Source organism: Rhinolophus hipposideros (genome assembly GCF_964194185.1).
Source record: "Rhinolophus hipposideros genome assembly, chromosome: 8".
Classification (NCBI taxonomy): Eukaryota; Metazoa; Chordata; class Mammalia; order Chiroptera; family Rhinolophidae; genus Rhinolophus; species Rhinolophus hipposideros.
Window position 1 is genome coordinate 49455627 of NC_138054.1, and position 13559 is coordinate 49469185.

The 13559-nt window shown below is 35.8% G+C and overlaps 1 protein-coding gene across 4 annotated transcripts in view; it reads right to left on the minus strand.

The window, feature by feature from the left end:
- LOC308501022 (phosphoglucomutase-1) overlaps positions 1–13559 on the minus strand; it is a 117981-nt gene that overhangs the window by 64559 nt on the left and 39863 nt on the right. For 2 of the 4 annotated variants that reach the window (XM_081056575.1, XM_081056574.1), the window contains exons 12-14: positions 11000–11209; positions 8871–8978; positions 7419–7902 (exon numbers count right to left, since the gene is read on the minus strand). In XM_081056575.1, the coding sequence (XP_080912701.1) occupies positions 7828–7902; positions 8871–8978; positions 11000–11209 (393 nt within the window). In that variant the 3' untranslated portion in view covers positions 7419–7827. Of the gene's footprint in view, positions 1–7418; positions 7903–8870; positions 8979–10999; positions 11210–13559 lie in introns of those variants that run through there. The other 2 variants (XM_081056578.1, XM_081056576.1) reach the window with 1 other exon arrangement.

A 13559-nucleotide genomic window follows, 5' to 3' on the forward strand; every position in this document is an offset into this window, starting at 1 on the left:
CCATAACCTTATCACTGGTTTATGCTTAATGATCAGTGTTTACTAACTTGAGACTTAATCTTATTCCTTAATAGGCTTACATGTAAATCATTTGATCATCTCTTTTCTTAAGGACAGAGTGATCATGTCTACTACTTCTCTATTATAACTCATGCAATGTACGAAGGTTAGACAATTAAAGTTGTGAACTCATCCTAGAAAAAGCGCTCAATACCTCATTACTGAATAGCACTACAGTCCTGTGAAGTACTCCCCTTGGGAAGCTATGCACCAACACCAGCACCTAGTCTACCCTTCAAAGCAATTTTGGAACTCTTTTTCTGGAATGGCCATCAGAGCTGTCGTTATTACACTTGATGTCCTTAATGTCATCAAACTGTCTTCCTTTCAATATTTCCTTTATCTTCGGGTACAGAAAGAAGTCATTGGGGGCCAGATCAGGTGAGAAGGGAGGGTGTTTCAACACAGTTTCAACACAAAAACTCCATCCCAGACAGTGCTGTGAGAGCTGGTGCACTGTCATGATAGAAGAGCCATGAATTGTTGGTGAAAAGTTCAGGTCGTCTAACGTTTTCATGCAGCCTTTTCAGCACCTCCAAATAGTAAACTTGGTTAACTGTCTGTCCAGTTGGTACAAATTCATAATGAATAATCCCTCTGATATCAATAAAGGTTAGCAACAGCATTGCAATGAGTTCGCAAATTTAATTGTCACACCACATATAATAGATAATTACTAATTGGTATGTCCCTATTTATCATTCACCAGCCTACTCGTAAAATTGTTGCTGCTCTGCTAAGAAAACAATTCTTTCAAAGGCTAAATCCAGAAATTTTTGCAACAGATGTTTTTAAAAGGCACAGATGTTTAAAAAGAGAAATTCACTTTTTAGTCATTTTGCATATTCACATCTGAAATTGCCAGAAAGCTTATAATGCTAGTATTCTGTAACTGGCTCTATTGCATTTGCATTATATGTTGACATTAGCCTCAGTCACATGATTGAATTTAAGCTGCCCTTGAACTTAAATTGGTTGATTTTGTGTTAAGTTGTAAGGAATAAAATTAAGAATATGTATAAAATGTTGGATATTTACCAATTGTGTCTAAAAGAATTAGAAATATATATAAGTATGTATTAATTATATAAATATATATTGATTATGTATTAATATATAATTATATAAATATATATTAATTATGTATTAATATATAATTATATAATATATATTAGTATATGATATGTGTTAATATATTAATATATATTGTATATTGTATATTAATATATAATACATTATAAAATTATATATAATTATATATTATACGACATATAATATACATAATATATATAATATATGCTATATTATATATATATACATAAATCTTGGGGGAATGGAATTATACCTCTAACCCCTTTATAATACGTAAGTCTTCTTTTTAACATTCATATATATCTTTAGAAATGTATTATGTAAAAAATAGAGTACCTATGTTTAACATACAAATTCACTGTGGACAAATATCACAAACACAGGCCCCTAGTATTATTTATAACAGTTGAGAATGCCTATTCTTTGTATTTCTTTGACAATACTAGCCATAGTTTATAAGCACAGACACTTCAAAGTAACCAAAATCCTTTATCCCACACACTTTCAGCAACCATTCCTACTTCCTGACCCCTAAATTGTCTCTACACATGAATCTCATCTACTTTCCCTAAATCAGTTCTACTATTTGCCTTTCTTCTCCGCACATCATTATGTAGTTTGTTTGTTTGTTTGTTGTTTAAGAAATTAAGCTAGGCTGAGTAGCAAACATAGGTTAGCAGGGCTATCTCTGTATGCCCTTATATTTGTAACTTCATGAAGAAGTTGTCAAAGGTTCAGATATAACAGAAGTAAAACCAATGAATCAATGAAGTCGTGATCACTAAAAGTTTACTGTGCACTCACCAAAAAGGCAGTTTGCAAACCAGGGGTGATGAATAAAATAATAAACCAGGGGTGCTCAAACCAAAACATGGAGTGAGGCTCAGGGGTATATTGTTATAAGGCAGCTTACTTACATAGTGGGAAAACAGTGACTGTTTATTCTTCACGTATTATTATTGGTTATAATATTAGAATTTCCAGTGGTTACGTCCTATCAACCTTGGGAAACAGTTCAAGTTTTGCTTACGATTTCCAGAGGTATAAGCAAGAAATGGCCGAGGTCAATCTAGTCTTGCAAAGCAAGCTAAATTACGGTTTATTTCTATGGCTAAACTGGTTTTGTCTGCTCAGGGAATTTTCAAGGCTGGTCTCCTTTTTTTTTTTTTTTTAACAAAGTGAAAGTCAGTACCTTTTAAGAGCAGACGACTTGGTATCCACTTTACAATTTAGAAATAATTCTCTAATAAGAAGAGGTATACATGCCTCTGCAGATGTATCCGCAATATACAATATACTTCACCAAAGCAATCTTAGAAGTTATAAAGGACTTAACCCAGAGCTGAGAAACGTTATCAGTCTCTGTCTCTGTCTCCCTAATGAATAAAATAATAAGCTCACCCTCTGGTGGCCAAAATCAGAAATATATTTCCATTTTCCTGGTTTACATCCAAAATATGATTAGTGTGGTGTATTAAGTTTCTGCTTCATATGTAACCTATACCAAAAATAGACCTAAAAGAAGGCCACTGGCTTAAAAAACAAAACGAAACAAAACAGGTCTACTACAATATCTAATGGAAAGGCAACAAAATTATTAAACAATTTAAGAATTGTTTCTGACAGCATTTGATACTTAACACTAATTTGGTTTTAAAATATTAGAACTGTAGAATTTTAAAGTAGGTAGGAATTACTGATTATTTACTCTATTCCCCTCCCATTTAAAACCACACATAATCAGTGAAAAAATTAAATTTTTATTTCATTTTGTTTCAATTGTTTTCAATCTGTTAATAAAAGACGTGAAAAACAAAGTCTGAATACATGGTATTAAACAGCAATGAGACCTTTTTCTTATGTTTCTATTTTCAATTTACAAATAGCCCTAAGAATTAGAAAAAATACATACCTCGTGTAAGTTTAATTTTCTGCCCACTTTATTCAACCATCCAACAAATATTTATTGCATATCTACTATGGTTTTTATGGCATATGCTAGAATTGTAACTGTCCCTGCTTCTAGTCTAGTGAAGGGTACAGATAAACAGTAATTTCAGTACAGAGTAAAGAATGTGACAACAAAGAGCGAACACAAAGTATTAGGGCCATGAAAGTAGTCTTGCTTGGGCGAGTAATCAGGAAAGAATTCTAGAAAAAGGAATGTATTCTCTGAGATGTGAAGCAAGAAGAGAGAAGGGGGAGGAAAGACATCTTCAATAGGCAAGTAGGAAACATTACATCCAAAGGACTTGAGACGAGACAAAATGTGGAAATTGGGAGAAGCTACAGAACTATGATTGAAAAAAAGTCTGAGTAGAAATGTCAGAAGTGGAAGAAAATCTGAAGAACATGATGTCTCAGAAAGATCAACAGTCTCCAACACTGGAGAGAAGACGTTCAAGCACCATCTGGATTTAATGACAAGAAAGTTATCAGTGCCTTAGGGGGAACAACTACTAGTTGAATTAACTGGAAAGAATGAATGGGAGTCAGGAAAGTGTGCATGGCAAATGTGGACAACAGAAATAATGATAAAGAGAGATGGGGAATGAAAGTTTTCTTAAAGAGTCTAGAACAGATGAAATAACAGTTGGAAAAAGCCACTATAAAGGGAATGTTTGTAGCTAAAACTCATTCACAGGAAGCTTTAATGTGGACACTAAAGAGACAGGCAGGGATGGGACCTAGAACAGAAAAACTGGGAGCATCCAGATGTCTTTTGGTAAGCTGCATCTTTGTACTTTTTAAATTAAACCACATGCAAATTTACCTTTGAAAATAATATGATTAATCTGTGTGAAATTACCCTGAAAAAGGAGAGCACCTCTTGAATTTAAAGAAAACATACTTATGTGTTAATCAATTATATTTGGTTAGATAAAGAATTACTATCAACCTATGATCAAGTATTTCGGGACTTGAATTAAATTTTTCTAGATATTCTCATACCACTAAAAAAAAGGGACCCCAAAGAGCTTTTTGTTTATGTGGAATGTTAAAGCCTGATACTTACTTTAGTTGAAATTAAAATTTGTAGGGTGCTTTAGTGAATTTTTCATTTATAATTTGAAAATCTGTCATAATTTTTGTCTTCTAAAGACCTTATAGTGTCCACATTTGAAATATTCAATTCCTTTTTCTTAAATTCTGCTTGGTCTCTAAACGATGCTACAACTTAACTGATGTCACAATATTACAGGAAAACATTGTGTTACATGGGACCAGATAAGGTACATTATTAATATCTATAAAGCCAAGAGGAGGTATCTTTCATCCTATATTTGCCAATAAGTTCATGAGCAGATTTCTCATCAGAAACCATGGAGACCAGAGGCCAGTGGGTTGATGTATTCAAAGCACTGAAGGAAAAAAACTGTCAACTAAGAATCCTGTATCTGGCAAAACTGTCCTTTAAAAATGAGAGGGACACTTGGACATTCCCAGATAACCCACAGCTGAGAGAGTTCTTTACCACTAGACCTGCCCTGCATGAAGGGCATTCTTCAGGTTGAAATGAAAGGACACTGGGCAGTAACTCAAAGTCTTATGAAGAAATGAAGATTTCTGCTCTAAGGCAATGCATGAATGATTATAAAAGCTGGTACTATTGCAACATTGGTCTGTAGCTCTCCTTTGTGTTTCCTACTTGACTTAAAAGACTAACGTATAAAAAAAACAATTATCAGTCTATGTTTCGGGACACACAATGCATAAAGATGTAATTTGGTGACATCAATAACTGGGTGGGTCAGAGCTGTGAAGAAGCAGTTTTCATACGTTCTAGAAGTTAAATTGGTATAAATTCACATAAGAGTGTCCTAACTTGATGTTCAGTCATTCAGGTGACAAAAATATATTTCTCATGTATGTCTGGTCTTCATCAGGGGTTCTTGGCTCACAGCACCCTTGGAATTTCCTGAGCTATTTGAGCAATGGGAACATTGTTTTTTATATTTGGTCTCTTGTCCTCAGTTCCTGAAATCACTTCAGAGCTATCAAGGAGAAATGAGTTTCTTGTTAGTCATAATAAGTCCCTTTTTAACACCATTGGGTTTGTGTTAATGGGCTTGACCTTCCTAGAGGATCTGACTATGGCCCTGCCTTGGCCGTCCACCATTTAAGCATTACTTAGGCTTTACATTGCTTCTTGGTGGATGACGAATAGCACAAGTGGCTTAAAATAAGGGTCAAGAACATTCTAGCCACCCGCTGAGAGCCTTGGCTGTGGCCCACGGGAGAGGCTGGGGTCACACCATCAGGACATCCAGCATAGAGTAAATCTTCCATGTCTGTGCTGGTCCCTGATTCTGGCCTATGTTGGGGAGTGCTGGTCCTCGATTCTGGGCTGGGTTGGCGAGTGCTGATGCTCGATTCTGGGCTTTGTTGGCGAGTGCTGATGCTCGATTCTGGGCTGGGTTGGGGAGTGTTGGTCCTGGATTCCGGCCTGGGTTAGGGAGTGCTGGTCCTTGATAACGGGCTGGGTTGGCGAGTGCTAGTCCTCAACAGCAGGCTGACTAGAGAACTGGCAGGCTCTTTGGCCTTCTGGCCTGGTGGCTGAATCTTGCGGGTTGCGGAAGGCCTGGGGCTGTTCAAATCTGAGTAACAGAAGGGCTTAACTTTGATGGTGCAGACCTTTACCTGGGGGTTCTTTGTGCTGAGGATCAGGTACGTGCCCATCAGTCTGTTGTAACTCCTACATGTCACTGACTCCTCAATATGCTCCTGCTCGAACCCCATCTTCATCATCCTGTGGGTCACCCAGCAGTCCACGTTGTCACGGGGTGGCTCAGTGTAAGGCCTGAGTTCCTCCTTTTGCCCAAGTTTAGCCATCGCTCCTTCATCGTGTTTTCTAGCATGGCTCTGTCGCTGGGGTTGACAGTCATTAACTTCTTTAAGATTATGAGGCACTCGCAGGACCTGTAAGAGGGCACATGCATGCACCCTCTCAGAACCCGCTGCCGGAGCATAAAGAAGCATCTTCGTGCGAACGGCGCAGTCCCAGTGGTCATCTTATAGAGCAGGACTCCCAGCTCCACACATCTATCCCGGGGCTGTCACAGTTTTAGCCCAGGAAGAGCTCTGGGTGACGTAAGAGAAGTTGCCGCAGACCATGTTTGGCTTACGAATTGAATTACGAAGGAATTACGAATTCCTTGTTGAGGCCAAAGCCTAAAATTACATTCAGTTCTGAATCTAGAAGCACATTCTCTGGTTTCAGGTCCCTGTGCACGACGTCCTGCTGGTGGCAGTATTGCAGGGCGGATACCAGCTGCCGGAACACGCGTCAGGCCTCGCTCTCGCTCAGGCGGCCATGGTGTTTCAGACAACGGTGTATGTCCACTCCACGCACAAGCTCCATAATCAGGAATAGTCTGTGCTTCGTCTCAATGACCTCAACTAACTTCATAACATTTGGGTGGTTCAGTACCCTCAGACAATGAACTTCTAACAAACCCTGCTGGTGAATGGCTTTGACAGCCACCTCTGCCCCTGTCAAAATATGCCAGGCCAATGTCACCTTGCCAAAGCTTCCCTGGCCCATGGTGTCCAGGAGCTTGTAGTGGTCAATATTGGGCTCCTTGTCAGTAGAGATGGCTGCAAGGTCATGCGACATAGTCACCCGCTAACTACACTAACACATAATACTAGCTATTGATGCTAACCATGCTAACAAACAGTACTAATTATGCTAAGTATGTTAATTAGTTCTAACAATGCTAACTGTGCTTCCTAATGATGCCAATAAATGATACTAACTATACTATGCTGATACTAACAATGCGAACTAGTCTTACTAACGATGCTAATAAGTAATAGTAAACAATGTTAACTGTACTAAATGTACTAACAATGCTAACTATACTAACAAAAAGCTTTTAAAGGAAAAGGACAAGGAAAATAAAAAATAGAGAAAAATGAGAAAAGAACAAAGAAAAAGATGAGAAAAGAAAAGGAAAAAATAAAACTGAGAAACGAGGACAAAGAAAAATAAGAAAATGGAAAGTAATAGAGAAAATAAGAAAAAGTGTAAAGACAAAAGAAAAAATTAACTAAACAAAAGAAAAAAGAGAAAAAAAAGGAGAAAACAAGCTAACTAGTCCAAGTCCAACAGGTCACCAGAAATCAGCTTCCTGGGCTATTAACGGACAAAACCTCAGCCCAGCCAGAACCTTACATAGGATTTTTTGTAATTCCATCACAAGGTCAGAGCAAGAGATGAACAATCACAGCTGGGCATAAGCCACATGATTTTCTCACTTATTGATGTCACGACCCCTTTACTCTGGGGGGAAAAAGGAGCCCACAGAGCTTTTTGTTTATGTGGAATATTAAAAGCTGATATTTACTTTTAAAAAAAAAGTGTACAGGCTTTTGTAGAATTCATTGAGTATTGCTTATTAAAAGCTTACCTGTAATTTTATTTTGATTTGCTATTCATAAATAAAATGTGGGCAGATTTCCCCCTAAGTAAGGCTACACATTAAAAAATGATTTATATTTAATAATAAAGTATATAATATAGCACGAAATGTAAATGCATACTAATTAGATTATTTATGTACATCAGTTAAGTTGATTAGCATTTAGTTGATCAACAAATAACAGACTAAACCTGAAATAATTCTTCTTAGTTTGATAGTCTCACGTAGAATTATTTCTTAAAAACAATATTTACGACATAAGGGAATACACACAATAATATATCCATTCTTGTCGTTCATTCAGAGGCATTACATGTTGACAAACCTGTATATAAAAACAGAAGGCTTTTACTTTTTTTATATATAGTGTTGTTTTTGGCTAACTTTTCAATAGGACAACATTTCTAGACGCTATGTAAAAAATATCCCTGTGCATATAAAATTCTATAATATGTGTCCTTAGCAGGGACCTGCAACCTATGATCTGATGTCTAACGGGATAATCCAGCCTAAATTCTACACTAATATAATAGTTGATAGTTTGTGTTTGTGAATGTGGGTAAAAAGGGGTAGTGGAAAGGGGAGTAAATATCTTTTCCTTACTACCGAGAATATTTTAAATACCTTCATTGGGATAACAGAAAAGATAATCTCTCTTTATCCCGTTCTAGATGTTTTAGCATTTCAGGGATAGTATGGAGAGAGAAAAGTGTTTTCTTTTTTCCCTTCACTATACTGACTTCAGAGTCTACTATCTGTCCCTGCCTTTGAACTCCTGATTAAACTCAGAGTTCTGCTAACACCAGAACTACAACTGTTCCTGGCTCTTTCTTGACTTAGTTAGTCATCTAAAAGTCAGAAGCATTTTCTCTTTCAGGTTATCTTAGAAAATCTAAATAATGTACATAAAAATATTTTCGATGATCAAAATTCCTATTGCTATTAACACCATTTTGTATTTCTATATGATGTTCAAAAGTGCTTTCATGTACATCATTTTATCTTTACATTAACCTTGTGAAGTACCTGAAGCTGGTGATATTATATTAATTTTACACTTAAAGAGATTGGAACAGAGGTTAAGTGAATGCCCTATAATCACTGAACCAAATAGTGAGAACTGGATTAGAACCAAAGTGTCCTATCTCCTAGAATGAGATGATACTAATACGAATATCATATGTAAAATATTTTCCCACTTTATCTCATATATACACTTATTCATAGCATTAATAGCAAAAACGTTTTTCAAATTGATAAAACAAAAGCTTTCATTAGAAAACAGTACATTACCATTGTAGACTTTGGTGCCACTTCTACTGCAAATATGTTGAGTCCTCTGTTATTTACGCAGTTTCTACTTAGCTCATTGTTGATGTGAATAATCACTTTGTTATCTGTCTATAAAAAAAGAATTTATAAGTTGGTAGTCCTTTCCTTAATAAATACAAACACAATGATAATTATTAAACCCTTTGTGAGTTTTGTGACAGAGGTAGTCACAGGGTTCTATAGGAACACAGAAGAGGACTTATAAAAATTATAAAAATACAGAAACATTGGCTGAGACTGGGGTATCAAGGAAGACCTTACAGAAGAAGTGATACTTGAGATAACAGATCATAGACACTAGCCCCTAGGATGGATAGGAAGCAAGAGAAAGCAGAATGAAGCTGAAAAATGACAGAAATGCAAGTCAATGTACTCCCTTGTGAAAGAACCTGCAGTAACTTCCTAATGCCAACAGAGGGGGCAGTTTAACATGAGTACCCAAATTCATTTCAGCTCTTCTGCTACTTAGCTGTGTCACCTTTCACAAGTTAACACTCCTGTGCTTCAGTGTCCTTATGTGTAAAAGGGGGATACTATTTACCTCATTGGGTTGTTGTGAGAAGTAAATGTATTAATATATGTAATGTGCCTGGCACATTGTAAGACCTAAAATGTTATCACTTCATTTTGGTGAAGGAAGTTTAATTTTCCTTGAGGGAACTGAAGGAGGTGGGAGGTTGAAAAATGATACAGCAGAGCCCCTTTCTACCCCTATAGTCCTAATGAAAAATAGAGGGCAGTAAGAGAAACATGCTGGATTTTAGGAATCACCCTTTAAAGTTTTATAATCCATTTGAAGATTGCAATCTATTAGCTGGGGACCCTAGCTTATTTCATCAACTCCAAATTTATCTTGTTTTCATGGTAACGTGTATAATATGGACCAATTCTACCTTTGTTATTTATCTTCCTGATATTCTTCCAAACAAAACTCTCTGTTTCTGCAAAGAAGATAGTCTCACTCTTTCCTCTACACCTCATATTAACCCTTTTTCATGTTTCTCCTTACAATGTTTCCTCTACTTCTAAGGACTGTCTTTCTGTGCATCTAAATCCTGCTGTCCTTCAAATCCCACACATGCTCAAATCCCACATCACAGTCCCCTTCCCTCTCATCACAAATCTCTCCCCAATTTCTAGTCCAAATTAACATCAACTATAAGAGACACAAATACAATGAAACTATTGCACATACAAAAAATGTATATGTTTAACATTTAATTATTCTCTGATCTTTCTTGAGAGTATTAATTTTGTCTTTCCCATTAGTCCATAAACTCCTTGAAAGCAGGTATCATGTTATACTTTCTGGTAGCCCTTACTGTGACTAAGAGGGTTAGTTTCATAACGAATACTCACAGTGACTCAATACTAAGCCAAATCTATGCACCCTAAGAAATTTAAGGCAGGCATAAAAATAATGAAAATCTTATCCAGGAACTAAAAGAAATAAGCCAACAGTTCTAAAAAATCTACCTATGTTGAGTAAGGCTTTATGAAAATTCATAATTTCTAGAAAACTGGGTATCTCTACCTTTAAGAATGTATGCATGTATTCTCTGCAATATCAATAGTAGCAGGGAGGATGGCCAAATCTAGAAATAACTGGCTTGATAAAAGTAGGTCCTGGACAGTGGGATATATTTCAATTAGATAAGATGATAGTCTGTAAGATTTCCAATATTATAAACTTCGTGGAAAACGTTGGGCTAAATTTTTTTGTTTATAGTTTTTTAAAACATGATGTTTATTATTTTAAATAGTCATGTCTGTGTGACGACTTTTAGTAACAAACTAAATAAAATACTTTGTACCCAGATTATGCTTCATCTCCACATATCTCCAAATATTTAATTTCATAATATTTTAAGAGAAAAAAACCAATTATCTCAAGCCTTTAAAATAATACATAAAAATTATCATGCTCAGTGTGACTTAGAAATCTGAGGAGAAAGGAAAATATTTATTGCTTATTATAAATATTGTTAATGTAATGGGGTATTTAATTACTATGCAAGAAAAGAGTAAGAAAGAAGATGGAACACATTAGTAAACTTTGCAAGTTATGAGAACCATCTCTTAACGGATACCTTGTTTTCAATAACTGAAGTTATCCAGGTGTCATACTTGTAGGTATGTACAATGATATTGTCATAGCCATCCATTACTTTGGCATCGCCTTTGTGAAGGACAGATGTACAAATGGCCTTCTCAAGTTGCCCGCTGCATGCCTCCATCTGGACAGCTTTAAGTCTTGGCTTGCATTTGTCTGCATAGATATCGATGACAAATGGGCACGCCTAATATGAAAGAAAAAGCAAACCTTGTTACAGCCTTTTGACAGAATTTAAAATAAATTATTATTAATACATCTATCATATGATTTAAGAAGATGCACTGCACCTTCTAGCTTGTCCTTCTGATACACTTTCAGAGGAAAATTTTAGTATAATGAATTAAGTAATTAAAAAGCACGACATTTTGATTTTTGTTTAGCATATTAACTGATAATATTCACAGAAAAGAAAACTATAACCTCTAGCAAATCAGTAATACCTCCTTTAAGCCATTGTACCACCCCTCCATTTGGCTGAGGGTGAACTCATGTCATCTTAGTTATTTAATTTCCTTTTCTAACTTTAAGACTACAGAAAGAACTCATCAAAAGGCTCTAAATGAATTCCTATGTTTACAAATAAAACTTAATGGATGGATTTAGAGCACCGAAAAGAACTACATGTATAAAAATGAATTCACAGTTCATAGTTAGTATAAAAGCATCTTTGAAATCTCAGATCTAAAAGGACTGCACATTTGGAAATGAATTTTTCTACTTTTAATTTTTCTACCTTTTAGTCCTTACCATAGCCTACAGGTGCCACACACACTAGTCTTCACCTCTCCATCCAACCCGGCTTCGCTGCTGGTGCCCCAGCTACTCTGATTGTTCAGATCCTAGAACAAATGAAGCCTTTCCCTATGTCTGAGCCTTCACCTGGAGTGCTCGCTCTGTTTGAAACACTTTTTCTCATCTGCAGAGAGACCAGCTCTGGTCTCCCAATCTCCTTCAATCCCCTACTGTTCTCTATTTTGGCCTCTGGCTTGTTTCTTTCAAAATACTGTTGAAATGATTTTATTTACTTTCCATTTAATTAATTAATCATTCTCCTTCATGGAATGCAAATTCCATGAGGGCAGAAATTTTGGCTTTTTATTCATTGTTGTATCCTCAGTGCCTCTTTATTACAAGCTTACCACATGGTAAGCATCCAATAAATATTTGTTGAATAAATAAGTGAATTTCCACACTCTTTTATTTGGGGGAGAAAAGATAAAGGTCTAAAGTTAGTAGAACATCAATACACATTTTTATTTAAAAATTTAAAAAAATATTTTAATGACTCCAACCTTTGGCAATAATAAACTCACCTTTTTAAAGAAAGAGAAGAATGAAAATCATTGGATTAGAAAGCAGAAGATCCGGGTTTGTAATTGGATTTTGCCATTTAATAGGTACATAATTTGGGAAAGTCACTTAACTTCTATGAGGCTTAGTTTCTTTACTGAAAAAGTGGGATTAAATAGTATGTATTCTGCCAAGGGTTGTTAGAACTATCTAATAGGTGACTGTGTGAAAATATCCCACAATGTTGAATTCTAAAAAAAAAAAATTATTTATAAAAATTAAGAGAATGATTGTGGATTTTTTCAGTATTAAATAGATTCTGGTATTATTTTGCCATTTTTAAAGTCTTGGTTATCAGTTTTATTCAACCGAAGAGTATCAATATTTAAAGATTTACTGAAAGTAAGAATCTTAAAAGGCCTTTGTTAAAGACATGTTTTCTAAAATTTTAAAATAAAATCATATCTACTCTAAAAAAGCTTTCTGTTCATCGGCTTAATCTTTTATTTACCTATTCTCTTTATCCTACTAAATTAATATAGGAAGCATGCAACAAAGTAAAAGAAGTCCTGTAGAAGCTAATGTACTATATTATAGATACTGTAGAAATACTTTGAAAGTGCTATATGAGAAATATTATAAAAGCACTTTAGAAATACTATAAAAATACTTTTAACAGATCATTATACTATGAACAAAAAAAGGGTATGAAATAAACCTCACAAGTCTGGGGAGGTGCGGGGTACATGGTAGACCTGACAAGTTCAGTGACCAAAAGTAAACACACATGATGGTCTGATCACAAATTTCTACCTGGGCAGGTTACGGTGGGCAGTCACGTCCCAGGCCTGTAACTTCCTTGGCCACGGTCAGTCTTTACCTTAAGCAAGCCCTGTCCACTGTTCTTATGAGTCTAGAGAAACATACCTGTGAAATGTCAGAGTAATTCTCTTTTCTAGTCCCCTCAAAGGTAAAACCACAGGCACCAGAGCACACGATCACAAAACCCCATTGTTACCTTGTTTCCCAAACACCATCTCTCCATCCTGCAAATGTTAATTATTAACCAGATCCTAGCCACCAAAGTAAAAGAAGTATATGTCTCTCTTTTCTGCTTTTTATCCAATCCTAGAGATTTCCCCACTTTGCTTTCTCCCACCCCCTTAATCTACCACCAATGGATTTCATGTAACCCTCCTTACGTCTTCTCCTGTGATTCTAAGCTATAAATAAGCTGCAAACTG